The sequence below is a fragment of the Camelina sativa genome, chromosome 3 (assembly GCF_030686135.1).
Source record: "Camelina sativa cultivar CO46 ecotype springtype chromosome 3, ASM3068613v1".
NCBI lineage: Eukaryota > Viridiplantae > Streptophyta > Magnoliopsida > Brassicales > Brassicaceae > Camelina > Camelina sativa.
The window spans coordinates 1089939-1115836 of NC_141882.1; the positions used below are offsets into that span (position 1 = coordinate 1089939).

Sequence of the window (25898 nt, forward strand, 5' to 3'; positions counted from 1 at the left end):
AAACCAAACCAGACACGAAATTAAAATTGGCAGTTTAGTTTGGTCGAACCTAAGATTTTGATTTTGAATTTTGAAAAGTCAAAGAGAGCAATAGGATTAGGATTAGGTTTTATTTCTCATCGAGCCCAAATAATATAACCCAAATTAGGCCCAAAGCGGCTAGCGTTCCGACAAAAATATTGGTTACTATTTGTAACAAGATAATGTAATGCTCGTTTATTTTGACCTTGTATTAATGTGCACTCATATAGATGAATTCATTCAAAAATGTGAAGAAAACAATCTAGATGGTTGATAAAACACATTGTATTACTAATTTACTATTACCCTTTTACAATCTAAATAAAGAAAGTTTTTTTACGATCAATTCTACGAACAGGGTTACGAGATCTAAGATACTCCCGTTTTAGAGTGAACACTTTTTTCTGTTTTTTCTTGTAGATCTTCTTCAAGTCGCCTCTTACGAGCGGCTTCGGCCTTCATAGCTTCCATGTACTCTGACTTAGGTTCTAAGCAACCAAAAGAACAAAAGTAATGCTCGGAAACTCTATAAATAAAAGGAACCAGGCAACGAATCCCACAATAGTGGCAATGTGGTCGTGTGTCGACACTCTTGTTGCGAATCACTCCACTTTTGTTCCCGCACAAGAGTCCAACAGGTTTGACATTTGCAAAGTCTCCAAAAACGCACTGAATATGACAAACGATCCCACACTTTTCACATTCATAAAACCATTCTTTTGGATCAAATTTTGTTTCGCATACCGTACACCAGTATTCCCCATGCTGCTCCTTATCCCCAAAGCTCAACACCAGTTGGTGGTCATCGCACATGTGCATTATCTTCTTTGGATAATTAGCACACTTGTAACACAAGTTATACTTACATTCAACACAACGCAACACATAGTCTTTCTTGTTGCCACAAGCTCCACAAGTGTCCTTGGCTAAGTTGGTAAGAAATAAGGTATGGGGATGGCTCTCATGGTCACACGACCAATCAACTGCGGCACATCTCAGATCTAGTTCCAATATGTTTCCATCTCCAAATACATACCTGTAGCCTGTTGACAGTTGTTTACAGGCTCGACACTTAAAGTACTGACCATCATCAGGCCCCTTTTTAAGTGAAATGCGAGACCTACTTAACCCATTTCGTTTCTTACAAGGAAGATAAGCGCATGTTTCATGAAGAACGTAGTCACATTCCATGCAGCTATATAACTTGGCAGAATAAACGGAACCGTCACATAGTTGACATCTTACACCATCTGCAGTGAGTCTTAGATTATGAGAGGGATGCATCTGATGATTAATCACATTCTCTTCAATCACTTTGAACATTGGCTCATCTTCCTCCTCTTCAGGTACTCCTTGGAGTTCCTTACCATCCCATACTTCTTGGCTTGTTGCGCATTTAGAATGCACCACAAACTCAGGACACTTTGAGCAAGAATAGGCTCCATACATCCAATCAACATCCAGACGACAAACTCTACATATCATATTCCCAAAACAAAGAGAATAAGTGTGGGAAATGCGATGATCGTGACGATTGATGTTTATGACATGGGGTCTATCCATGCAATCTCCATGGACCATGAAAGAGCAGGCAGTACATACATAAGGGTTACGCTCACTATGCGTACCACAAACATTGCATAAGAAAGAAACTTGTCTCGCCATGAGGGTGAGTGGATGGCTGTGGCACTTGGATTCATCAATCGTTACTTGCTTTGGAGATATCGCACATCTCAGATCCAGAGTGAAATTGCACGTAAAACAATGATATACAACTTTTTTCAGATCTTGTCGACAGAAATAACATTTACCGTCGGTGTAAGCAGGTGCCCCGTCTATGAGAAGCTTGAGCACATGGTTTAGGTGACATGGGTGGCTGATCTCTAGTGTATTCGGCATGCATTTTTTTGTGCCACCACACATTACAAATCTTGCAATAGTAACCATTTAACGCAACTATATCGTCACCGCAGTCAAAACAAGCTTCGGAAAATATTGCTCTAGTGAGTACAAGATGAAGGTGTCCGGGAAGCTTCACCATCTCTCTCATGATGGATAGAGTTTGCAGATAAATTAAGAAGATGATTAATAAGGGGGTTCTCCAGTATATAAAGAGATAGTGTTAATCAAACAAAGGTTTATTATATATTTCGACGCTTAAAGTTAATATAAAGGCTACGTAAGGGAAACTTCCGAAGATTTGTTTTATAACTTGATTAACAATAATGAACGTAGTTACGTAAATGCGGCACATGATTGGTGTTCCCAAACGAATAATGTGCGGCGCAAAGTTTGGCTTATTTTCCTTTTGTTAATTAATTACATCTTTCCCCTCATTAAATAATAACTACACTAATCAAATTATAATATCCAAGTTGATTATTAAAAAAATGGTACAGTTACAATGTGATAGAACTTACAGTAATCAAATGGATCTGAATAGTCTGTCACGTATGGATAATTCTATGAGGTGATGTATATAAACTGTTGTATTCGGATTAGGTCCACTTTTGATCCTTGAATTTAAAATCTATTTTTATAGATGTAGAGAAATAAATATACGCCTACGCCCGGAGCATGGTCACTGTACAGCTTTACCTGATTTGTAGTCTCCACTTGTCACACATCTCCATATTATCAAAAAACCCATAATACTTTGAAGCAAGCTTTCGAAAGGCTCATCAATGGCGTTCTCTACCACCCTCTAACGGGTTCTTTATTCTTTGGTGTTTTTGCAACGTAACGATCATATAATAATCTGACCCTATCGGTTGTAAAGTCGCCATCCTTCTTCTGTACATTGAGTAGAAGAGTGTGAGCACTCAGGAATCATCTGTCAGACGACGGATAAAGCTCCTTGGTGGTCTTGATATCATAAACATCTCGAAAATTACATTTTTTATTTCTTCATTTCTTATTAGTTCTGTTTCTAATAATAGTTTTGGTGGCATAATCTCATTAATTTGCCTCTATATATGCATATATATATATATATGTATATTAATATAACAATGTTCATTCTGTTTCCTAATTTTTATAAAATGTATGTTCCTTTATAGCCCAACTGTTCATCAACCTCCCACCTAGACCATCGGGTCGGGACCTGCTGTTTTCGCTCACTAGACAGGGACAAAAAAAAAACAAAAAACAGAGCTTGCGTTGCCTGTAATGTTTAACTAAATTAATAATTACTTTTTTTTAGAAAATAGTCTTAAGAAATTTTTAAGAAAAAGAAAAGAAGCCAAGATTTCGTTTCACTAACTTAATCCTTGTGTGTCAATCAGAAACTGTTTTAGTTATATATATAACAAATTTTAATGATATTAATATAAGATAACAATTTGGATTGAGAAGAATAACAGGTACCACAGAGTCGCTACACCTGCTCATGTCTTATTCAAAATGCTAGATAGACAAGTACGTGATGCCAATCTGGCAAAGAACCACCGGAAGAAGTTTAAGAAATTCATGGAAAGCTGGCTCAAATTTATATAGAGTCTAGTTGCTAATAGATACATTCTTGTTTTATTTTTTTTGTGCAAGAAGTATCTTTTGTAATCTAAGCTATTGTAATGGCTACAATTATTTTCATTAATGAAAAATTCACAGTTATACAAAAAAAAAAAAAATATATATATATATATATATAAAAAAAAAAGATAACAATGCATAAAATAGTTGCTAGTAGATACGTCTAGAATCTATTCCGAGTTCCTAGTAACCCTTTTGGCCTCGTACGCGCGTGTATATTATTTGTTCTAAGCCCTATACTCTTCATGCATGCATGTATCTCATATCTTTCTTTCTTTTTTCCTTTTTATCGACTTTAATCCTGATATCTTCTAGATACTAACTTCATCTACGTACATATATATCTCAGTTCTCAAAAAATCAGATAATCAGATAATATCATTACAATGTTTGATTAATTCCACTTATCACCGACAAATAGAATTTCCGTATAAGGCCCATAATGTGGTCTATATATATATAATCTATAGCAGCATCCTCCTACTTCAAAACTCGTTACAACAAAAGATTTGAGGGAGAGAGAAAGAAAACTAACCTAGGAATTTAATATACCTTAGGTCTTATTCGAATCCACGATATGGGGAAACCGTATCATCATCTGGTTGGATCACGTTTTGTTCCCAATGATCTAGGGCTGGTGAGGTATCTCCTTCGCAACATGGTGGAGAGGAAGCAGAGCAGTGTCGAGATAACAACTATGGACGTCTACCAAGCCGAGCCGTGGCTTCTTCCTCACGTAAGCAATCGTCTTTTCAAGAAGAAGGAATGGTACTACTTTGTTCCAAAATTTCGTGACAAGAGATCAAGCCGGAGTGTACCACGAAGAGGAGGAAGCAAAGCTGGCTTTTGGAGAAGCGGCGTCAGGAAAGAAGATATCAAGGACGGAAATAAAATCATTGGTTACAAGACGCCTCTTACGTACCACACCATAGTGAATGGAGAAAAGAAGAAGACCGATTGGCGCATGACCGAGTATTCTCTTCACGGAGTTGGCAAGGGCTTCCAAGATTGGGCCTTGTGTATGATCCGAGACAAGACAAAGACGAAAGTGGACAAACGCATTAACCATGTTCCTCAAACTCAGACTCAGCCTCGGCCTCATTCGCAATATCAACTTCAGCCTCAGCCTCAGGTGGCGGCGGAGAACACCAACAACATCCTACCGAACCAATTAGTGCATAAAGAGGCTGATTTTACCGGGTTTGCTGAGGAGCTTGAGACGATGATGCTAGAGGGACAAGAAGATCGTGAAGCTACTGAGCAACAGCAAGAAGAAGAGATACCGCAGATCCACGACAACAACAACAACAACAACAACAACGTCATGATGTGGAATCAACAAGTGCAAAAAGAAGCTGATTTAACCAGTTTTGCTGATGAACTTGAGACGATAATGCTAGAGGGACAAGAAGATCGTGACATTACTGAACAACAACAAGAAGAAGAGATACCGATGATTCCTCTGGGGCAGATCCACGACAACAGCAAGAACGTCATGATGTCGAATCAACAAGTGCAAGAAGAGGCGGCTGATCTGACCGGTTTTGCTGATGAGCTTGAGACGATAATGCTAGAGGGAGATGGTGACGCTACTGAACAAGTGCAAGAAGAGGCTTGTTTATCCGGTCTTGCTAATGAGCTTGATATGCTGATGCGAGAGGGAGAGAAAGATCGTGTTATTCAACTGCAACAACAACAGGTATACGAAGAGACGCAGAGCGGCAACAATGATGTGATACCGACTCCTCCTCCGATGAACAACAACAAGAAAGACATCATGATTAGGCTAGGGGGACAAGAAGAACGTGAATTTACTCAGCAGCAACAAAAACAAGTAGAAGAAGTGTTACCGATTCCTCCTCCGATGCACAACAACAACAACGACGACGACGTCATGATGAAGTGGAGGCAAGACTTGTTTGACATAGAGGAATTCCTGATGAAAGATAACGAAGGCGAAGACGTCACCGAACAAGAAGAGCGATTTCAACTGCTGGTGCAACCGATTTATCAAGCTCAAGAATGGAGTCAACTCGTGGGTGATCAAGAAGATGATACGATGATGATGATAGACAATCCTAACAATGCCCAAGCGTTGGGGAATTATGAGTTTACTAGTATTTATGCCGTACTACGTACGGGCCAAACATAATTTCATAGTGTTTTTTTTAATAAAAACGTTAGTGTGATTACATGTTTATGAAAATTAATACACTAATCAAAACTTGAAAAAATAGTTTCTCAACATCAATCAAACTTATAATTTGAATCTTATAGAATATCTAAAAAATTATGTCACACCAAACATTAATGCATGGTTCTTTCACAAAAATCAACATTAGCCTACATGTAGATATTTGTATGTTCTTTTTTTTTTTTTTTTTTACATGGTAAAACGTGCTTCAGGATCCAAAGGGTATTTCACGAATTTGTGCTTAACAAAAACAAATTAAATGTTAAAACTAAACAACGATTATTACCTTGAGTTGGTCATGATCCAGACATTTTTTGCTACATGATTTGCTCTGTGGAAGTGTTCTTCTTCGGAATAGATTTTCCACGAAACTTTTAAATCGAAGTCTGTGTCTTCTATATATATACCGGTTTCCCGCAGATTCTCACGTAAACTATCTTCACAAAATCAATAACCAATAAAGAAAAGTGATAAAAAGAAGATTGCAATTACAACTTATACAAAATGATGCTGACCAATATATACCAATAATCACATAATTGATAAAAGGGAGAGTGACGACTCGTTTGATCGCAAAGAATATAAAACGTACAGACTTAGATGATCAATTGCAAGAAGAAATGATTTCATATATATAGATCATGGAAGAGATAGGGACGAAAGTGAGAGAAATATTAGGATTTAGGAACTTGATTTAGTTTTATGAGAAACAAAAAATGTTGTGAATCTGCAACGTATTATTTTGATGAGAAAGGAGAACGATGCAGTTATATGTAAATTAGTTGAAACACATATTGATGTGTAACTTTTTGTTTTCTTTTTTACCACGATCTCACTTTTACATTTTAAAAATAATAATTAATTTCACACTGTAATTATGTTTTTTTTTGTTTATTTATGTGATATTGATTTCTGTTTTTTTTTTCTTTCCACGATCTGTTTTTTGTTTTATCTTTTTTTTTATTATTATAAATTTTTAAAAAATAATTTGTTTTTACTGATTTGTCAAAATTTTATTGGTGTAGTGACTTTTGCTTTATAAAATAAATGATTGATCGAGCAACTAGGAGTTGGTAAAGTATTTGGCACAAACCAGATGAGATACAAATATAATGATGTGATCCATGTCGAGGGGCGGATCTAGGGTATGATGGGATGGGGCACGTGCCCATGCTACTTTGGTTTGGTTGGTTAAAGTGTGTCCCATGTAGAATGTTAGGTGCATAGTTCGATGCCCTTCTTCTCAACAAATTAATTGATTTTTTTTTTGTTTTTGGTTTTATTTTGTTTGCTACTTGTCCATTTTAGTATCTTTATTACATGTTTTTATTTTTCATTATGATTGGTGCAATTTTGCTCATTCTATTTTATTCTCTCTCAAATAAATTAGTTTCATTCAATTCTATTTTAATTCTTGTAATTCTATTTTAACTTCAGAAAAAAAATCATCATAATAAACTCTAAAAATTACATTTAAATAAAGAAATTATTATTAAAATGAGTAACTTGTTAAGCATTTTAACATCTCTTTTGTAGTATTTTCATATAGAATTTAAATTTATGTGATATTTTAGAAATGTAAATTGGAAACATACTTTGTACAAATACATTGCATGTTTAATGTGATTTGTAACTATGCAAATAAACTATTTTATATAATATACGTAATAGAGTATATTTAGAAACCAAAATAAATTTTTTGATAAATACATAAACTAATATTATATAGAAAAGAAAAATGATATTTTCGAAATTTTAATGCTTCCAATTATATTAAAATAGAGAGAGGAGAGTTTTTTTAGAAAGACTATGAGTGGGAAAAAACACTAAAAACCCTAGTTTTCTCTCTGGCCGCCTCTTTCAACTAAAGCCTTCGTTAAGCCTTTGACCGGCGCGTGGTGACTCACATAGCACCGGCGTCGGTCACCTTCTTTGTTAAATTTCATAGTTTCTAGTTTTTGTCTTTATTTTCTACGGTTGAGGAAGTGTGGAGATTTTGGCATGTGAAACTGAAGATTTTGAGATCGAGAGCTAGTGAGATATTGTCCTTGTTTCCAGATTCTTCGGATCTGTGGGTTGTTGGTGAGCTCGGGTCGTCGTTGCTGTTTGCTTTTCACGGAGTGGAGGCTCAGATCTCGCTGGTTCACTTTGGTTGAGAATACGCAACAGTGGAGATCCTTGTTTCCTCCTGCGACGGCTCTTCTTTCTTCCTTCATCGACAAATCTATGCATCATTGGATCTCCGACTCTTCTTTATCTTGGTATTTCGTTTGCCTCTCCTCTCTCTCTTCTTGTGTCCCCTGTTTGCTATGATCAGATTGTAATTGTTTTAGATCTGGTATCATTAGAGCTCAGGTTTAGTAGCCTCCCTTGTTTGGAATGTAGTCTCCCTCGTTTAGGCTAAGTTTCTCTTCCTCAACTATTTCTCTTTGTTAGTTGGGGGTTGAGCTTTGGTTATGCTTGGATTAGTTCATCTAGTATTAAGCTTCGTTTAAGCTCTTTTTTTTTTTTGACAACCCGTTTAAGCTTAATTACTTGGTCGTTGTGGCGTTGAAAGGTTCAAGTGGGTCTCGATTACCTTACGGTTAAATCCCAGGAGACCCTTGACAAAACACTTATAGAGAAAGATGCATCTTATGCGGAGAAAACCAAGTTCCATTCTCTTGTTATGGCCATTAGTGTTGAAACCCGTTATCATTTGTTGGTATGCCGGAAGTCCTTATGGTTTTCGAGAGATAAATCAGTCTCAAGACAAGATGTTTTTGGTTTAAACATTGTATGTGTAAAATCCTTTACTTTTCTAGTTGTAGGTTATTGATAGATCTTTATGTCTCTGTAATTTCATTCTCGTCTTTTATCTTGTGATTTGTAATCTTTCTGAATCCTATTATCAATCAATATAATCTTTTTAGTGAAAAAAAGAGAGAGGGGAGTTTAGAAAATGGTGTTTTCAGATTTTATTTTTTGATATTTATTAATATATTTAAAAGTTATTTTTATTTAACATTTATTATATACATTCAAAATGATTAATTATATGTAATATGTGCTTCATGCTGATTAAGTTTCTGGATCCGCCACTGAATGTTGAGGATATACATAAGAGAAGGAATACTAAATATGCATATGGTGTTGTATTTTATTATGTAACTTGGGTGAAGGAGAAATAGTAGATTTTCAGGAATCGCCAGGGTAAAATATCTTCGGCGAGATGTAGGGTTTCCTGGAAGTCTGAACTCGTTAAGTTTTTGTGTTTTTTTTGTTATGTTTATGCATCTCCTCTTATTAATTACGTACGAGCGATAATATATAGCATCAACCTTGAGTACCCTATTAACATTATTAACATCAATCATATATGATATATGTTGCCACCAGGGAAATGTGACAAACAAGACTTGTTCTATAATCCCTCATCCCAAGAGAGAGGAACATTTATTGACTGTACTTTATGAAAATAAATTTTAATCTATACTAATAAAAAGTAGAAGCTATAAGCTTGTTTTTAAATATTATAATATATTTTTTGAAACTTTTTAAAGTTTTAATTTGATTAAATAAAAAACTGGATCAAAGCGAATATACTTTTAAACTGGATCAAGCTTTCCTGCTCATTCGTTGTTGGAAACATATTAATCTTATTTATACTGGTTTTGAATCATTGTCTAAAAATTTTCTAGCCGATGTGGGATATTGTACATAGTTATTTTATTTTCATAAATTTAAAAATTTTTTTTTCTAAAAAATTCTGGAAATTTAAAAAATGTTAATTAGTGAAGTGGATAATCCCTATTGGTGGTTTAAAATCCTAGGTGGACGCCTTTAGGAGCTTATAGCTTCTATTTTTTATTAGTATAGATTGAAATTTTCTAAAAGGTTCAAAATTTATATTTCAAAACCTTATAAAAGTTTAAAATATTATAAGTATTTATGTAAAACAGAAATTATCTTATTTATCTACGTTTGTGCTTTTTATTTCTTATGAGCTGTAAAACATATTTTTGTGTATGATTTTATAGATGAGTTGATATTCTTTCATTAATTTTTTTATTTTTTATCTTATTTTTTATTTTTATGAGAAAAAAATGATTTTGTTCTTGGAGTTTGATTGTTAACAAGTTGTATGGTAGTATAAAAAAAGTTTTTTAGTAGAAGAATATGAAGAAGTTGACGAGGAAGAAGAAGAAAAAGAGTATAGCGAAGAACCAGACGGTAAAAGTAATGATGACGATTACCACAAAATTTGACAATAGAAATGATAAAAAAGAATATGAAAAATAAGAAAACATTGAATAAAAAAACACGAAAACATAGGTGGTAGCGATCAATTAAATATGAAAACGAGTTAAATTCATGATGATAAAATTGTTTTGTTTTTCTGGTGGTCAAAAAAATGGTTTAGGATATGTGAGGTCATCAGTTTAATTTACCTCGCCCGGATGTCGAGTTAAATTCATGATTTCTTTATTAGATTTGATTTTATAACACAACTGATTTTTATATTTCAAAAAATTGTGTATCTGAAATATAACTTTTTCTTTAATACTAATTTAAAATTTTTATAAGATAATATTTTACTACCATCATAAATCATATATATTTTTTATCAAAATATATCAAATATAACTACGCGGGTTCAAAACCTAGTTGTGTAAATGATTTTGTTTTCAAGGTAATAATAATGTAAAATACTGAACAATTAAAGGCCCAATAAGAAACATCATAAAGGCCCAATAAATGTTTTTTTTATCAAACATAATGGTGGTTGACTAGTGTGGAGGTTGGGCACATGAGAGAGAGAGAGAGAGCGTCTGATCAAATTAAACACTTCAAGTTTGTATGTACTTTCTTCACTTGCCCGGTGGGTGCAATACAACACAACACGTTCCTTTAAAAAAACAAAGCAACTCATTTCCTCAAAGCTCAATCACATAACACCATGGCTCATCTTCAACCTCCTAACATCATCGAGACCACTCACATCATCGAGACCACTCACATCTCTCCCCCAAAAGGCACCGTTCCATCCACCACTCTTCCTCTCACCTTCTTCGATGCCCCATGGCTCAATCTACCACTCTCCGAGTTTCTCTTCTTCTTCTCTTACCAAAACTCAACTGATTGTTTCCTCAAAGACTTTTTGCCTAACCTCAAACAATCACTCTCCATTACCCTCCAACATTTCTTCCCTTACGCCGGTAAACTAATCATCCCGCCTCGTCCCGACCGTCCCTACTTACGCTACAAGGATGGCGAAGACTCTCTTCTTCTCATTGTTGCAGAGTCCACTGGAACAGCTGATTTCAATGATTTGAAAGCCGATTCTGCTAAAGATATCAGAGTGTTGCATGGCGTCATGCCAAAGTTACCTCCTCCTCATGTCTCTCCGGAAGAAATTCTGATGCGGCCAACGAGGGTGATGAAAGTCACCATCTTCCCTGGAGCCGGAATCTGTATAGGCAACTCAGCTACTCATGCTGTAGCAGATGGAGTCACCTTCAGTCATTTTATGAAGTATTGGATGACATTGACCAAATCTAAGGGCCAAGATCCAGCTGCCACGCTTCTTCTACCCTCTCCGCCTGATCACAGCTGCAGAAACATGATCAAGGACCCGGGCGAGGTAGCTAACGGACACTTGGAGAGGTTTTGGAGCCAAAACTCTGGAAAACACAGCTCACACGCCACGCCTGAGAACATGGTCAGAGCTACTTTTACAATGAGCCGTAAACAGATAGAAAATCTCAAGCATTGGGTTACAGAGCAGTCTGAGAATCAGTCTCCTGTTTCTACCTTCGTGGTGTATCTAGCGTTCACTTGGGTGAGCTTGATCAAGACGCTTATTGAAGAAAGTGGAAAGGAGGGAGAGAAAGATGAGGTCTTTCACTTGATGATTAATGTGGATTGCAGGAATCGACTCAAGTATGCAGAAACAGAACCAATACCACAAACATACTTTGGCAACTGCATAGCTCCTGGTATCGTATCAGTCAAGAAACGAGATTTGCTAGGACAGAGGCGTTTTGGCTGCTTCGGATGCACTGACAGCGAGAATCAGTGATATGTTATCAAGTGATATATTGAAAACAGCCCCAAGTTGGGGACAAGGAGTACGCAAATGGGCAATGTCACGTTTTCCAACATCAATAGCAGGAGCTCCAAAACTGAGAATGTATGATATGGATTTCGGGTTAGGAAAGCCCTGCAAAATGGATATAGCTCACATAGAAACAGGAGGTTCTATAGCATTCGCAGAGACCAGAGACGGCAGTAATGGAGTTGAGATTGGAATAGCACTGGAGAAGAAAACAATGGATGCCTTTGCTATGATTCTACAAGAGGGGATCAAGAAATTTGAAACATAGCACAATTCCCATTCTTCTCCAACAACTTGTTCACCAGTCTTAATTTCCCTTAAATCATAATATATCATTACCAACCTTTCTCATTTACAAGAACTTGTAACGGCCAAATATTTCAACTTCTATAGGTGTCATGAGATATCTATTCCACCAAAGCCGTTCATTAATCATGTCATTCATTTCCAATCTCATGAATAAAGGCAACATCATACTCGGACAGAGCAAAACAAAAAACTCGGGCTAATTTTGGAAGAAGATGATAATGTAGTGTACTTGTTTAACTCCTAGTCTCATGGTTATAAAGATGAGACGAAGCTGATGAGAACACTTAAAAGATATATGAGTTTTTTCAGACTACAAGCACAAAGGAAACAAGTGCAAGTGTATAGTTTAAACTCAAATAGATTAATGAAAACCAAAAAAAAAAAACAAAAACGATGAAGTAATGAAGTGAAGTCTACCCAAAGAAATCAAAGAAATTGCAGCTTCTGCCAAGGGGTTCTCCCTGAAAAACAGGGTCTCAGCTCCACTGCACCTCGTAAAGATTGGATTATATCATCATCGACAATTCAAAGAATTCGAAAACAAACACTTTGGTAAAAGAAACACTAATAAAGGCTCAGATAAGAATACAGCTTTTTCAATCAAGAATTATCTGAAGCAGAACTGGCGTATCAAGCTGTTACGATTAATCATCACTGCCCAAAAACAAAACTTAGAAGACGAGGAAACAAACAAGAACTAAGGCTCATATTAAGAAATTCAACCATGTATTATACCGTATATGCTTCATTGACCTAAAGAAGCATCTCAGAAGCGCGGGTAAGTTTATAATCATCGCCCATTAACAAAAACACTAAACAAGAACATGGCTACCATTAAAGAGATATAGATATAGCCGTTTTTTTGACACAGAAGGGCCTAAGGAATAAGGCGAATCTGCAACACAAACGGCCAAAAAACAAATCTAGCAGGAGCTTTGGGGCTTACTTCCTCATCTCTTGTAATCAGATTAGCCCGGGAGGCTCCTGCTAACCATACTCTATATATATTTGTACATATAAAACCCTAAGCTATTGAAGACGAAGAAGAAGTAGACATATCTAAAGATCGATAAACTGTAAGAAACAGAGCAAGGAAGAAGATGATGTTATATAGCTCGCGGCTCGTCAAAACCCTAGCCTCTTTCAGCTATCTCTATGCCCAAAAGTCAATATTGCCCCTTTGCGGTTAAATTTTAACCGGCGGAGTTGGTTTAAACTTAAACGTTTAGGTTAGCTCAATTTTGGCTGGCATTACAAAATTCAAGTTCCATCATACATTTCTACGCTATCTTAACTTGTTACAAGATCACAAATTACAGACTTCTTTTGGATATACTTTTGCATATTACATTTCCTTTGAATTTAAAAATATCATTTAAATTGTACAATCTTGATTTTAAAAAGTGTGTGTATGAGCTTACAACAATTTCACGAGGTAATAATGTCAACACCAACTACTACCAGGTGAAACCTTCACTCCTCTCTCCTTCATCTTCAACCTAAGTCTCTCTGCCTCTTCTTGTCTTCCAACACTCATATATATCTTCCCCAACAACACATAATTCGCCGGATTCTCTGGCTCTATCTTCCACAATTCCTTTGCAGCAATCTCCGCAAGCTCAACCTCACCGTAGTTCCTACAAGCTCCGAGCAAAGCCCCCCATGTCTTAGCCGTTGGCTTCTCAGGCATAGCTCGAATCACTTTGTAAGCCTCTTCAAACCTCCCTACTCTACTTAAGACATCCACCAAACACGAGTAATGGTCCTTACTTGCACGCAAACCGTAATCAGCCTGCATTCTCTTGAAGTAAAGAAGAGCCTCATCAGCTAATCCAGCGTGACTGCAAGCCTTTAACACGTTCAGAAACGCTATGTCATCAGGTGGTACTTTAGCCGATTCCATTTCTTGAAATGTTCTGAGAGCAGATTCCGCGTCACCATGAATTGCATAAGCTGATATCAAGCTACTCCAAGCAACCACATCTCTCTCAACCATACCTTCAAAAACCAATTGCACATAGGCAATGCATCCGCACCTCCCATATGCCTCCACTAACCCGCTTTTCAATTGCGGGTGCGGCTCAATCAGATTCCTAAAAGCATATGAATGAATCTCTTTTACCAAACGAAAAGCACCAATGGCTGAGCAAGCAGACACTAGAGCAAGAAGCGTGATCAAATTAGGCTTGAATCTAAACTCAATCATCTTCCTATAGAACTCAATTGCTTTATAAGACCCATCTTCAGTGCCCACTAAACCCTTTGTGATGGCATTGAAAGAAGACTCATTTGGCAAAATATCCATAGCTTCATACAACTCCACCGCTTCCCGAACCTTACCACAATGCGTGTAATGCGAAATCATAGCGTTCCACACGACAGCATTCCTCTGAGGAATTTCGTCGAACAGCTTACGAGCGTGAGAAACAGACAAGCATTTACCGTACATAACGAGTAACGCGCATCCCACAAAAGGGTTGGCAAGGAAATTGGATTTTGAAGGAGTGGGCATGGACTGATTCGCCTAGAACAGGAAGGAAAGCTGCGGCGCACGATTTGAGAGCGAGTGAGAAGACGTGTGCGTCGAGAGGTAAAGCGAAAGAAGAATGCATTTGGCGAAAGAGATTGAGAGCTTGTTCATGGTGTCCTTGGTTCGCGTAAGAGCTCAATTGTTTGGTCAGAGATATCAATTTAGTGCAGTTCGACGCGTACGATGAAGACATTGAAACTGAGCTTTTGGTGTTGGCGGCAACAAACGCGACTAAAAGAACAACAACGCAAGCAGGCGTAAGTGGTAGAGATACCAGGTAATATATATTTATTAAGGTTTTTGTACATCGATAGACAACAAGGTCGTTGTAGTATAGTGGTAAGTATTCCCGCCTGTCACGCGGGTGACCCGGGTTCGATCCCCGGCAACGGCGATTTTTTTTAATTGTTTCTTGTGTAAAAGCTATTTGGGCTTATTCTTGGTCCCCCATATCATGCCACTTCACGCTATATTTGGCCCATAAAAGCCCACCTTACTTGTACTTGTTGTCTCTGTGTTCTACACTTCCACTTTCTTGATTCATGTGTTTGTAGTAAATTTCTAAGACCAAAATTTATAATCAAACAAAACAATATACAACGTAATATTTAGCGTGATCACTAGATAACTTCAAGAACACTGTTTTCTCATATATTCATCAGAAGAAAGTGTCTGAACAAGCTCCTGCAACCTCTCAGAACCAGGTCCAGGTTTCAACACTGAGTCGTCGCCTTGCACAGAGCACGGATCATTGCCATTAGCTGAACTCCCAACACACCATCCTCCAGGTGCAAACCGGTGTGTCCGTCCCAATAGCTCTCTATCGATCTTGTCTAGCGTCGGATCGTTCTTGTGGAACTTACGCGCAAAGGGAGCTTTGCTCTTGACCATATTGTCAAAATCCTTCAAGGAGAGAGATCTCGGGTGTTGCTTTGGAGGACTGTCCCAAGCAATGTAGTGTAGATCATACCCAATAGCAGTGTTGACAAACTCTTTGCTGTTGCAGATCACTGTGTGGAAGTATCCTTCAGGAGAAGATACGAAATTTGTGTAGTACATTAGTATTGTTCTTGGGAAATTATCCCATCCCCAAATGCAGTACTCAAGGAAAGACCGTGTCAACATTATCCAAGCTGAGCCTGCAGAATTAAGACATAGATCTCATCTTCATTCTTCAGGACGTTCCATAATCTTTCTCACAGAAAATGTAAATGTGAGATTTAAGAAGCTAACCGGTGAATAGCTTGAAAGAAGTTGGAAGTGATCGTCGTTGAGTAGTCCAAGCAATGTCGGATTTCTTTGATAGGTATAGGCCAGGATCAACAATGATTGATTTAGCCCTCTGATTCCTGCAAAGAAAGTCTAAGTAAGTACACGCATGCTTTGAGTTTCCAGTGTGACTCGAACAATTTAGCATGGCTTCTACTTACAGTTTCCATCCGGTGAGCTGCATATTCTCGATGAAATTGACATTCCGAGACAGGTTTGAGAAGACATGTAGCAAATCTGCAAGAAAAAGGCCACAAACACTATATAAGGCACAGCTAAATATGAAGCTGAAAAGGATGAGTAGTCCACCACAAGGAACCAAAACTGCAAACGAAATAATAGATCAGAGACTACTACTAAAACATTATAAAGAGAATATTTTACTAACCATCTTGTGTTACTAGAGGATAATCTGAGGCGCTAAGATTAAGAAACCAATCCCAATGTAAGCTTTCTCTCAGCAAAATAGCGACGGCTTGAAGAGTAGAAGCAATCATTGTAGGGCCTTTATAAGTAACAAGATTAGACTGAGCCATGACGCGAACATTGTCCAATTCACGGAAAGTAGGATCATTCTTAACAGACATGGACAGGTCCATCCGTTCCCGAGGTGGAGCCTCAAGATCCAAATGCAGAACGTACTGGTTTCTAGGATGGTAGACAGCTTGTAAAGTCCTCATCATCCTATGACTATCGCCTTTGGTTCCTGATATCAAATAAGCTAACCTAGGAGGAGTAGGAGGCTCTGGATGTACAACATGAGCAGGCGAAGAGTTTTCGAAACCTGATTCTACAAAGTAGTCATTAGACTCTGGCTCAACAACATCTAAATCTAATGGTGGTAATTGAGCTTCTTCCGCATAGAAGCCGCCGTCGAATTGGCCAGAAATAAACAAGATGAGGAGGAGAGTAATAGAGATGATCAAGCTTGCTATAAAAGGGAACATCCAGTTTCTGTCTCTGAACCTTGAATGTGAAGTAACATGTCTCTTCACCCTAGCGAATGGGTCTCTGAGCTTCCTATACAATTTTCTCATTCCCTCCTAACCACTCTTAATCCTATCCCACCAAGTTCAGATACCTAGACGTAGGAGAATTTGTCTGTAGAGTACCAAATCCCGAATCTTTATCTGATTTCAAATCAAAAACTATGTACAAGGGTTGTTGATACGATTACCAAAAAAAACAACCCGAAACCAAGAAGAGAGATTTGCAATTGCAACAAAGTTGCAGATTTGGGCGAGTTCAGCAAAATCATCCGCTGCGGCAACCGAAAGCAATTGGCCTTTTTTGGCATGCAGCCAATGGAAAGAGAAAAAGGTTTTGTCTTCCTGAGTCCACTAAAGCTGCTGAGTCAGATCTAACCTCAAAAAAAAAAAGAAACAAGGAAAATAAGCAGAGAGGAGAAGAAGACGATACTTCAAGTTTAAGTCTTGAATTACCTTAAAATTGGAGACAGTATTCACGTCTGCTGAAAGAGGCAGAAGCTAAAACTAGGGCAGCAGAAACAAAGACACAGAGGATACATAAAAAGATGAAATTCCAATCTTCTCTCTCTGCAGAAGGAGAAACTTGGGGAGAATCGATGTGAAACTGTCAACGGATTAATCAAAGCTTTCCTAAAAAAGAGAATGTCAAGTCAGACGCGGGGAAGAAGAGAGAGAGAGAGAGAGAGACAGAGAGACATGTCAGTTAATAATTTATAAGTACGTGAGACATTTTTGTGGCGTTAATTTAAGCTGGCCCTTTAATTGTTGGCAAAATCAAATAAAGATCAGTAGTACAGTAAGACATAATTTTAATGATCATGTACGTACCTACGAGCAATGAAGTCCACGTGGCATTATCAACGGATATGAATGCGTTAGATTAGTAACGAAATCAACGGCGAGAAAATTAACTAACTGTTCTTTTGCTCTGCTGAATTCACTATTCAAAAAAGCCGACTAAGCTAGTAGAGACTATATAGTCTATATCTATTTTGACTTTTTTTGGTACAAGAAGAAATATCAAAGTTTTGGTTATTTCTGTTAGCAGCAATTAGAAAATATGTGTGAAAAAAATTTCTGGTGCAAGAAGAAATATCACCGTAGCTTTGTTTTTTTTCGAGTCAGAAACTGGCATACAAAACTAAATAAAGCCTATTTTTGACACACATCAAAAATGCTTCACAAAAAACAGTTTCATCCCGACTGTTGCCTACCTCGACCACGTCCAAAGCGACCCCTACCCCGACCTCTACCTCTACCACGACCACGGAACCCCCTTCCCCGTTCAGAAGACTGCCCGCTGCTAAACCCTTGAGACTGTGTTTGCACTGGAGAATGCGAGTTAGTTGGTGACTGCGTGTATTGTCTCATATCAGATTGTGGTTGCCGTTGGAACTGCGGGTTCATTGGAGACTGTGGTGGGTGCATCATTTGGTGCTGCGGGTTCATTGGAGATTGCGGGTGGCTTTGGAACTGTGGTGGCATTTGGAACTGTGGATTCATCTGAGACTGTGGCCCGTGCATTTGTGGCTGTGGCCGGTGCATCTGAAGACCTTCAGAAAACAGATTAAAATTCAGCTCATTCGGTAATGGCTGCTGCTGAATACCGCGACCCATCCCAAAGGGTTGGTTGAAACAGTTCTGACCAACCAATGCAGGCCATGGCGCTGAAGCCTGGCCTGGAAAGAAGTTTAAGCCTCCAGGTCCACCTGGCATTGGCATCTGGCCACCATTGAATTGTGGTTGGAACATCATTTGGTTTTGATTTTGCATAGCCATCAAAGGTATCTGCATTGGGGCTAGATTGTGCATTCCCATCTGATTAGGTATAGGAGGAAACTGATATGGGTGCTGCTGATTACTTTGGGGCCTCCATGCCGCTGCATTGTTTGGAGGAAAACCGTCCATTTGAGGACGCGGATGAAGAGTTGGAACCGGACCACCCATCTCACGCGGATCAGAACGGCTTGAGGTTAGAGAACTAGATACCTGATTCTCTGTCCATTCTCCTGAGTAGTTGCTTGTAGGCCTTTCGAGATCTCGGTTTTTCTTTTTCTTGTTTCTTGTATTACCAGGTTTTTGGTCATTCATCATCCCTCTCTTCTCCATCTTCTGCATTCTTTTGTATTCAGCTTCTTTTTCATCATCTGAGAACTCTAGCTCGTCTGGTATCTCCTCGTCGTTATCCCCAGATGCATCGTAACCTTTCTTCTGCAGTTCCTTGATATTAAGGATATGTTGAGCGAAATCTGCGACAAAAGAGACAGGTGTTCCTTGACTAATCCCCTCTGGCACTTCGCTCTCTGAATTGAACCTCACAATATAGTAAGGGCATTTTACGGGTCCAAAGATCTCATCCACCAGTCCCAATGGGGTTCTTTTTTCAGTTAACCAGAGGATAGAACCTTCAGTCAAAGGACTGTGCTTTTCCATTCCCTCAACTATTACTTGTGTGCTCATTATCTGTAAACACACAAATCACACGGGTATACTTTTAGCAGTGGATTGTCAACACATCAAACAGAGACGCAATTGCAAACAAGTAAAGGTAATGTTTATAATACCGAAAGAACAACTCCAACAGGAAGTGTGGCATGATGCGGTTCCAGAGTGACATCCACAGCTGGAACTGGAGGAAGCTCCTGCAAAAGTTAACAAACCTTCATAATTTACTCAGCAAAAAGAAGGCTTCTATGCCTAAAGAGTAATGCCAGATAGCTTGAGGACGGTACATAGGTTTCTTGTTGCAACTTCTAACGGATTGATGGATGGATTGCAATTCTTTCAACTACTCTACAAATATAATGGAACATACTTCTTACTCTACAAAGATAATGGATTCTAATTCTTTCAAGTAAACAACGCTTCAGCATTCGAGCCAGCAAGATATATACCTATGAAATGTGAAATGTGAAAAGCTGAAGCATAGGTACCTTGAGCTCATTCTTTGACCTTATAGGTTCTTTTGTTTGCAAACCGAAGTCATCATCCTCATCATTGCTCCAAGCAACCATTTCATTCACTTCATCATCGTCATCATCATCATCATCATCATCATCATCATCATCATCAACAAGCTCAATTTCGTCATCCCCATACTCCTCACCTAAATTCTCTATCTCACCCTCTTCAAGTTCCCTTGCTAGATCATCCTCTTTCCCCAAGAGCATGTGATCTTCAAACTTCTTTTCCTTGTTATTTTCCTCTTGGTCGCTCTCATCGTCATCACTCTCCTCCTCCTCACTGCTACTACTAGCACTGCTTGAAGAAGAGCTTGAGGTTTCGCTCTCAGAATCAGAAGAATCCGATTTTCCCTTAGCATCAACAATCTTGTCATCATCATCCATCGCCAAACTTACCTTCTTCAACCCTACTTCAATAGAACAAGCCAAACCCTCATCTGTTTTCTTCGACCCTGAATCATCCAAATCCATGGTGGGGCAAGCAACAGACACAACAACTGGCTCAGTCTCACCTTCCATGGGCCTAGAGTTGTCAGAAACAGCCGGTTCTGAATCTTTCACTGCTGGTTCATCACAGACCTTGGGCTGTACCGACCCAGCCTCAATAGAGCTCACTCCAACTGGCTCAGACATGACATGACAAAGCACAGGCTTTTCTTCAACCATAGACTCAGGACTAATCGAACTCACAGCAACTTGGCCAGATATGCCATCACAAAGCTCAGGCTTTCTCTCAATCGACTCAGACTTAACAGTTTCTTGAACCATATCCATATTGTTCTCAAAGAAACCAAAGTCGGTATCTTCAATGCTAAACTCCTCAACGTTTCGATTACTCCCAAACCAAGAGACGGAATCGAAATCAAGAAAAGAATCGAGGGAAGGGAAATCAAGAGTGTCCTTGAAAGCTTTTACCTTGGGGTCTTGTTGATCGACTAGGACTTGCAGCTCTTCTTCTTCAACGGGTTTAGCGAGAAATCCAACCATGGCAAGAAGAGAGAAAGTGAAAGAACATGACTTTCTCTCAGAGTTAAAAAGCGGCGGCTAACTTAAATAAATAAAGGCAGCTTATTTAGCTTACTACTACTACTACTTGAGAGAAAGAGAGAGAGAGCAAAGGCGCGAGGGTTTATGACGCAGATACGTTTTTAGGGTTTTAAAGAGCAGGGTTAAAAGTACTACTCTTCTCTGTTTGTGGTGTTCCCCATTGGCACCAATCTAGGGTTTTACCCGTTCCTATCTCCATCCTTTTTTTTTCTCTTTGTCATATTTATTTTAATTTCAATGCTTATATAAAAATTTATAAATAAATATATAATAATACTGTACGTAGTTGTATTGTATGAGACAAAATTTATACGACATTGCTAAATATATACATATTTGTTATAACTTTTTAGAACTCCCACGACAATATTCTGAATACAAGAAAAAATACAGAATTTGATGTAACTTTTTATTAGTAATCTGAAAAATCATGATTTGAAGTTGATATGTGAAATTCAATTAGTTTTAACAGTTATAAAATCTCACAAAAATCGTAACATTACAAAAAAAAAAGGTTTTTTTTAAAGTATTTGTGCTTATGTTTGGTTTTAGTCTTTTTTAGACATTGATAATATTTGTATTGAGTGTGCCTTTGTTGTATTCACAAATTTGTTCACCGGTGGTGATTGTGGGCGCCTCCGATGAATCGCAGCCTGACGCGCCATTTCAGTCAACACGTCTCTCAATGTCACGGCCCTTCGATTTCATCATCTGCCATTCGGATCCTGGAGCTCTGTAAATCGGGTCAGCTCACCGACGCCATTCGTATACTCAACTCAACAGACTCGTCTGCGAAGCCGAGACTCTACGCGTCTCTCCTACAAACATGCACCAAAGTCGTCTCCTTTATCCACGGCCTTCAGTTTCACGCCCAAGTCGTCAAATCGGGTATGGAAGCTGACCGTTACGTTGGGAACGGCTTGCTCTCTCTCTACTTCAAGCTGGGACCTGATATGAGACAGACTCGGAGAGTTTTCGATAGAATGTTCGTCAAGGACGCGATTTCTTGGACTTCGATGATGTCTGGATACGTTGGGGATAAAGAACACGTTAAAGCGCTTGAGGTGTTTGTGGAGATGGTGAGTTTTGGTTTAGAGCCGAACGCGTTTACTTTGTCTTCGGCAATTAAGGCTTGCTCTGAGCTCGGTGACGTTAGGTCAGGGAGGTGCTTCCATGGTGTCGTTATTAGTCGTGGGTTCGAGTGGAACCATGTTATCTCTAGCACATTGGCGTATATGTATGGTGTGAATCAAGAACCAGCAGATGCACGCCGAGTGTTCGACGAAATGCCTGAACCAGATGTTATTTGTTGGACAGCTGTACTCTCTGCGTTTTCGAAGAACGACTTGTATGAGGAAGCTTTGGGACTTTTTTACGCGATGCATAGGGGTAAAGGGTTGGTCCCCGATGGGTCTACTTTTGGAACGGTTTTGACAGCTTGTGGTAATCTGAGGAGGCTGAAGCAAGGCAAAGAGATTCATGGGAAGCTTATAACAAGTGGGATAGGTAGCAATGTGGTAGTGGAGAGTAGTCTTCTTGATATGTATGGTAAATGTGGATCCGTACGGGAAGCTAGGCAAGTGTTCAATAGGATGTCTAAGAAAAACTCCGTATCTTGGTCTGCCTTACTCGGGGGATACTGTCAGAACGGAGAGCATGAGAAAGCGATTGAGATGTTCGGGGAGATGGAAGAGAAAGATCTCTACTGTTTCGGCACTGTTCTTAAGGCGTGTGCTGGTTTGGCAGCAGTAAGACTTGGGAAAGAGATTCATGGCCAGTACGTGAGAAGAGGATGTTGTGATAATGTGATTGTGGAATCGGCTTTAGTTGACTTGTATGGGAAGTCCGGATGCATTGATTCTGCTAGTCGTGTGTACTCCAAGATGTCTTCTAGGAACATGATAACATGGAACGCCATGCTATCTGCGCTGGCTCAAAATGGAAGAGGTGAAGAAGCCGTTAGTTTCTTCAATGATATGGTTCAAAAAGGGATAAAGCCTGACTATATCAGTTTTATCGCGGTCCTCACTGCATGTGGTCATACAGGTTTGGTTGACGAGGGACGGAATTACTTTGCGTTGATGGCTAAGAGTTACGGGATTAAACCAGGTACTGAGCATTACAGTTGCATGATTGACCTTCTAGGACGCGCAGGTTTTTTTGAAGAAGCGGAGAATCTGTTGGAGGGAGCAGAATGTAGAAATGATGCGTCTCTGTGGGGAGTTCTGCTTGGACCTTGTGCTGCAAATGCAGATGCCTCCAGTATTGCAGAGCGGATTGCAAAGAGAATGATGGAGTTGGAACCAAAGTACCACATGAGTTATGTGCTTCTCAGTAACATGTACAAGGCGATAGGTCGCCATGGTGATGCACTCAGAATTCGTAAGTTAATGGTGAGACGAGGAGTAGCAAAGACTATTGGACAGAGCTGGATTGATGCTCATTAGAAAGCTATAAAGATTTGTATCCCTCTAGGGACTTTTCTCTAGTATTCATGAAGAAATGGTTTTGACAACTTTAAACCACACAATTTTGCTTGAGGTCTCCATGTAAGCGATTTGTCTTTACAAAGTAATTCAAACAAAAAAACAGTTGCCAGCCTAGACTTTGCAGAGAAAAGGGTTGTGTCAAATGTTTTGTGGATGATTCAAGATTTTAACCTCAAGCCGCCATTGATACATCTTCTGGTAAAGAGTGTTTGCTTCATAGTGCACGCATCAAGGTCGATTTTGTAGCTTCACGCTTCATCTCTGCAGCTTTGCCACTCCCTCGGAAGTATGCATATACTTGCTGAAAATCGAGTATTGCACGTCATGGGTTAGAAAAACAGATGGATTGAAGTGATTTACAAGTTCATAAATTCTGGAACAGAAGAAGTGGAGAAACCTGAATGACCCAGATATTGAGAAGTGTTTCGATGCAGAAGAACCCAGCACCAATGAAATACATAATCTGTGAGGGTAAAAAAAGAAGAAAATTAGGTAAGAAAACTCCCATAACCCGAAGTAAAATACTGGTAATCGGGCAGAAAAGTTATTTACCCCTACTGCAGCATTAGTAGTTAGAAGCTCGATTGCTGGCAAGAAACCTCTGTCCACAAAACCAACAAATACATGGAATCAGAGCTCATCAATTACTCAAAAGGTTTCCACATCTTCATTGAATAACGAATTGTTGAAGAATGTAAAACTGAAAGGCTGATTATGATGCTTTCATACAGAAGAAAACTCTTACGTGAGGGACTTTCCTTGGAAGATGACTGGTGGAGCAACTGCAGCAAAGCCGCAGAACGCGATGTGAAACTGAAAAGTGCAAGACGAGGGTTTAGTTTCTCATGGCTTCCTGAAAACCTTAAATGCAGAGGAAATTGACCAATGGAAATGCGGGTTTTTCTTACCACGTAAAACAAGAAAAAGGTTCCAAACTTCAGGGCACTATCAGTTCTGCAAGAGGTACACACACGTTGTATTATTAACTCATGTCATATATCTTTTCACAATGCATCGTGTTCCTGAGCAAGTTCCAGCATATACTAAGAGAGCTGGTTTTACCTGGTAGCTCGGTAAAGAGGACGGTACCATAAGACATAAGCTCCAGGTACCCCAGCAATGAAGTAGATGATAGAGAGGAGCCATATAGTGGGACCTGATTGCAAAACGAAGCACATCAGATGGATCAACATGGTTAGAGGAAAATAGTATTATGGAACTGATCGTTTGGGTAAAAATAGTAACCTCCTCCGTTGATCCAAGCTACAGTTACTGCCACAATATTCCAGAAGAGGCATCCTATTAAACCTGCATAGTTCAAGAGTTCTTCCACAAGTTAACTTTTGTCTGGATTTTTAGCAGCGGTCTAAGGCGTGTTTACAGACCTAACAATGTGGTGAATGCGACGTATTGGATCTTCTGTAAATGAATTGGAGTCTCATTTGGAATGTCATGATGAATTATGGGGAAAAACTCCGGCCAATTCTTCTCTTCAATGACAACCCCAGCTACCAAAACAACCGTACCAGGTTAGCTACAAAAACTCGTAAAAAGATCATTGGAAGATGTAGTAAAACATATGTAGAAAGATTGCACTACTTCGCGCTATTGCGTCCTCTCTTCTTTTAAGCTCCTGCGTTACAATGAGAAAAAGAAGATGGGTTAGATACAATCCACATTGAAACTGTAAGTCTCAGGATTAGCTTGGATATCGACTGAAGAGACTCGGTAACCAGAAATCACCTGCTCTTTCCGCTTCAATTCGTTCTCCTTAGCCTGAAGTTCCATCTCTTTAGCTCGAAGATCCTTTAAACAGAATCAGAAAAATGAGATTTCCCGTGTCATCTACCCATATTTTGAGTAAACATGAAAGGTAAAATGCAGAAGGTATTGAAGATATCGTACATTGCCAGAATCCAAAGGGATATCAATGGTTGCACCACGATCATAAGGTTCCGGTGGAAGTGGCTTGAGATGAGAGTTGCTCGCAGGAGGAACACTTGTATTATTCTACAACATTATAAATTGAGACCAAATGGATAACGATTAGAGAGATTCAGACGTTTCTATTCAAGATTTATGGAACAGAGCTCTTTACCGCAAAAGGATTGATCTCTTCATCAGCAAATGGATTAGGATCATGTCGTGCCATTCTTTGAGATGGTTTTTTTTTTTTTTTAAGATCAAGAAACTTACTCAAGAAAGAGTTTTTGTCTTTTTGAGGTCGTTGGATTTTGACAGAAATCGAAAATGGGAAGAAAATGGTTTCAACGAATGGGTACTTTGTAGTCACAGAGAGAAGACTAAATCAATGGCGCCAGAGAAATCGAAGGCATTTTAAAGGGTGCTCGCTTCGTTTTTGTTCAGCAATATTTCAACACCTGTTAAACAGGAAATTGTTTTTTCCAATTTGGTTTATGGATCGGTTTACTGAATTTTATTCGGTTTTCTAAGGTTTC

At 38.7% G+C, this 25898-nt stretch overlaps 6 protein-coding genes, 5 non-coding genes and 3 pseudogenes across 15 annotated transcripts; 4 read left to right on the forward strand and 10 right to left on the reverse strand.

Annotated features, from left to right (window-relative positions):
• Positions 1–390: 390 nt before the first annotated feature.
• Positions 391–1968, reverse strand: LOC147946469 (uncharacterized). The gene has a single exon (XM_087496853.1). The coding sequence runs from the start codon at positions 1966–1968 to the stop codon at positions 391–393; it is 1578 nt and encodes a 525-aa protein (XP_087352979.1).
• Positions 1969–4012: 2044 nt separating this feature from the next.
• Positions 4013–5704, forward strand: LOC104778544 (uncharacterized). Its single transcript, XM_010503001.2, has one exon. It carries the CDS (start codon positions 4130–4132, stop codon positions 5702–5704), a length of 1575 nt encoding a protein of 524 aa, XP_010501303.2. The 5' UTR covers positions 4013–4129.
• A 4695-nt stretch (positions 5705–10399) lies between these two features.
• On the forward strand, positions 10400–12278 carry LOC104760862 (coumaroyl-CoA:anthocyanidin 3-O-glucoside-6''-O-coumaroyltransferase 1 pseudogene; annotated as a pseudogene). The gene has a single exon (XR_015594784.1). The product of XR_015594784.1 is annotated as a coumaroyl-CoA:anthocyanidin 3-O-glucoside-6''-O-coumaroyltransferase 1 pseudogene (transcript).
• A 90-nt stretch (positions 12279–12368) lies between these two features.
• On the reverse strand, positions 12369–12482 carry LOC147946470 (small nucleolar RNA snoR97). Its single transcript, XR_015595950.1, has one exon. It is a non-coding gene; the product is annotated as a small nucleolar RNA snoR97 (small nucleolar RNA).
• Positions 12483–12563: 81 nt separating this feature from the next.
• LOC147946471 (small nucleolar RNA Z278) lies at positions 12564–12674 on the reverse strand. Its single transcript, XR_015595698.1, has one exon. It is a non-coding gene; the product is annotated as a small nucleolar RNA Z278 (small nucleolar RNA).
• Positions 12675–12720: 46 nt separating this feature from the next.
• Positions 12721–12815, reverse strand: LOC147946472 (small nucleolar RNA Z223). The gene has a single exon (XR_015596083.1). It is a non-coding gene; the product is annotated as a small nucleolar RNA Z223 (small nucleolar RNA).
• Positions 12816–12852: 37 nt separating this feature from the next.
• LOC147946473 (small nucleolar RNA U36a) lies at positions 12853–12951 on the reverse strand (annotated as a pseudogene).
• Positions 12952–12998: 47 nt separating this feature from the next.
• Positions 12999–13142, reverse strand: LOC147946474 (small nucleolar RNA snoR134). The gene has a single exon (XR_015595720.1). It is a non-coding gene; the product is annotated as a small nucleolar RNA snoR134 (small nucleolar RNA).
• Positions 13143–13385: 243 nt separating this feature from the next.
• Positions 13386–14892, reverse strand: LOC104760871 (putative pentatricopeptide repeat-containing protein At1g03510 pseudogene; annotated as a pseudogene).
• A 112-nt stretch (positions 14893–15004) lies between these two features.
• TRNAD-GUC (transfer RNA aspartic acid (anticodon GUC)) lies at positions 15005–15076 on the forward strand. The gene has a single exon. It is a non-coding gene; the product is annotated as a tRNA-Asp (tRNA).
• Positions 15077–15229: 153 nt separating this feature from the next.
• LOC104760876 (beta-glucuronosyltransferase GlcAT14B) lies at positions 15230–17864 on the reverse strand. The gene is made up of 5 exons (XM_010483872.3): positions 17394–17864; positions 16340–17311; positions 16113–16188; positions 15916–16031; positions 15230–15821 (listed from the first exon to the last, which is right to left on the reverse strand). The coding sequence occupies exons 2-5, from the start codon at positions 16986–16988 to the stop codon at positions 15313–15315; spliced, it is 1350 nt and encodes a 449-aa protein (XP_010482174.1). The 5' UTR covers positions 16989–17311; positions 17394–17864; the 3' UTR covers positions 15230–15312.
• Positions 17865–17999: 135 nt separating this feature from the next.
• Positions 18000–21240, reverse strand: LOC104760885 (uncharacterized). The gene is made up of 3 exons (XM_010483884.3): positions 19874–21240; positions 19505–19582; positions 18000–19403 (listed from the first exon to the last, which is right to left on the reverse strand). Exons 1-3 carry the CDS (start codon positions 20888–20890, stop codon positions 18135–18137), a joined length of 2364 nt encoding a protein of 787 aa, XP_010482186.2. The 5' UTR covers positions 20891–21240; the 3' UTR covers positions 18000–18134.
• A 248-nt stretch (positions 21241–21488) lies between these two features.
• LOC104760899 (Pentatricopeptide repeat (PPR-like) superfamily protein) lies at positions 21489–23548 on the forward strand. Of its 2 annotated transcripts, XM_010483902.3 has the most exons (2): positions 21489–22897; positions 22997–23548. In XM_010483902.3, exons 1-2 carry the CDS (start codon positions 21592–21594, stop codon positions 23395–23397), a joined length of 1707 nt encoding a protein of 568 aa, XP_010482204.1. In that variant the 5' UTR covers positions 21489–21591; the 3' UTR covers positions 23398–23548. The 2 variants fall into 2 exon arrangements, with proteins under 2 accessions (XP_010482204.1, XP_010482199.1); XM_010483897.3 differs by having other exon boundaries at positions 21592–23548.
• On the reverse strand, positions 23124–25671 carry LOC104778545 (secretory carrier-associated membrane protein 2-like). Of its 3 annotated transcripts, none has more exons than XM_087507771.1 (12): positions 25538–25671; positions 25345–25449; positions 25183–25245; positions 25039–25072; positions 24825–24947; positions 24685–24747; positions 24502–24595; positions 24348–24393; positions 24185–24252; positions 23992–24040; positions 23837–23902; positions 23457–23740 (listed from the first exon to the last, which is right to left on the reverse strand). In XM_087507771.1, exons 1-12 carry the CDS (start codon positions 25589–25591, stop codon positions 23654–23656), a joined length of 852 nt encoding a protein of 283 aa, XP_087363897.1. In that variant the 5' UTR covers positions 25592–25671; the 3' UTR covers positions 23457–23653. The 3 variants fall into 3 exon arrangements, with proteins under 3 accessions (XP_087363896.1, XP_087363897.1, XP_087363898.1); XM_087507772.1 differs by having other exon boundaries at positions 24185–24281; positions 24323–24393; XM_087507770.1 differs by having other exon boundaries at positions 23124–24040.
• Between the last annotated feature and the right edge of the window lie 227 nt (positions 25672–25898).

Coding starts and splice junctions, on each gene's coding strand:
- LOC104778545 (XM_087507770.1), bottom strand. CDS start 25,591: ATGGCACGACATGATCCTAATCCATTTGCTGATGAAGAGATCAATCCT. Junction 24,748..24,824: donor CGCATTCACCACATTGTTAG/GTCTGTAAACAC, acceptor TGAACTATGCAG/GTTTAATAGGATGCCTCTTC. Junction 24,041..24,184: donor TTCCAAGGAAAGTCCCTCAC/GTAAGAGTTTTC, acceptor TTTTGTGGACAG/AGGTTTCTTGCCAGCAATCG.
- LOC104760899 (XM_010483897.3), top strand. CDS start 21,592: ATGAATCGCAGCCTGACGCGCCATTTCAGTCAACACGTCTCTCAATGT.
- LOC104778544 (XM_010503001.2), top strand. CDS start 4,130: ATGGGGAAACCGTATCATCATCTGGTTGGATCACGTTTTGTTCCCAAT.
- LOC104760876 (XM_010483872.3), bottom strand. CDS start 16,988: ATGAGAAAATTGTATAGGAAGCTCAGAGACCCATTCGCTAGGGTGAAG. Junction 16,189..16,339: donor TCCTCTAGTAACACAAGATG/GTTAGTAAAATA, acceptor TTTTTCTTGCAG/ATTTGCTACATGTCTTCTCA. Junction 16,032..16,112: donor CAGCTCACCGGATGGAAACT/GTAAGTAGAAGC, acceptor CTTTCTTTGCAG/GAATCAGAGGGCTAAATCAA.
- LOC104760885 (XM_010483884.3), bottom strand. CDS start 20,890: ATGGTTGGATTTCTCGCTAAACCCGTTGAAGAAGAAGAGCTGCAAGTC. Junction 19,583..19,873: donor GGTCAAAGAATGAGCTCAAG/GTACCTATGCTT, acceptor TAACTTTTGCAG/GAGCTTCCTCCAGTTCCAGC. Junction 19,404..19,504: donor CTGTTGGAGTTGTTCTTTCG/GTATTATAAACA, acceptor GTGTGTTTACAG/ATAATGAGCACACAAGTAAT.
- LOC147946469 (XM_087496853.1), bottom strand. CDS start 1,968: ATGGTTACTATTGCAAGATTTGTAATGTGTGGTGGCACAAAAAAATGC.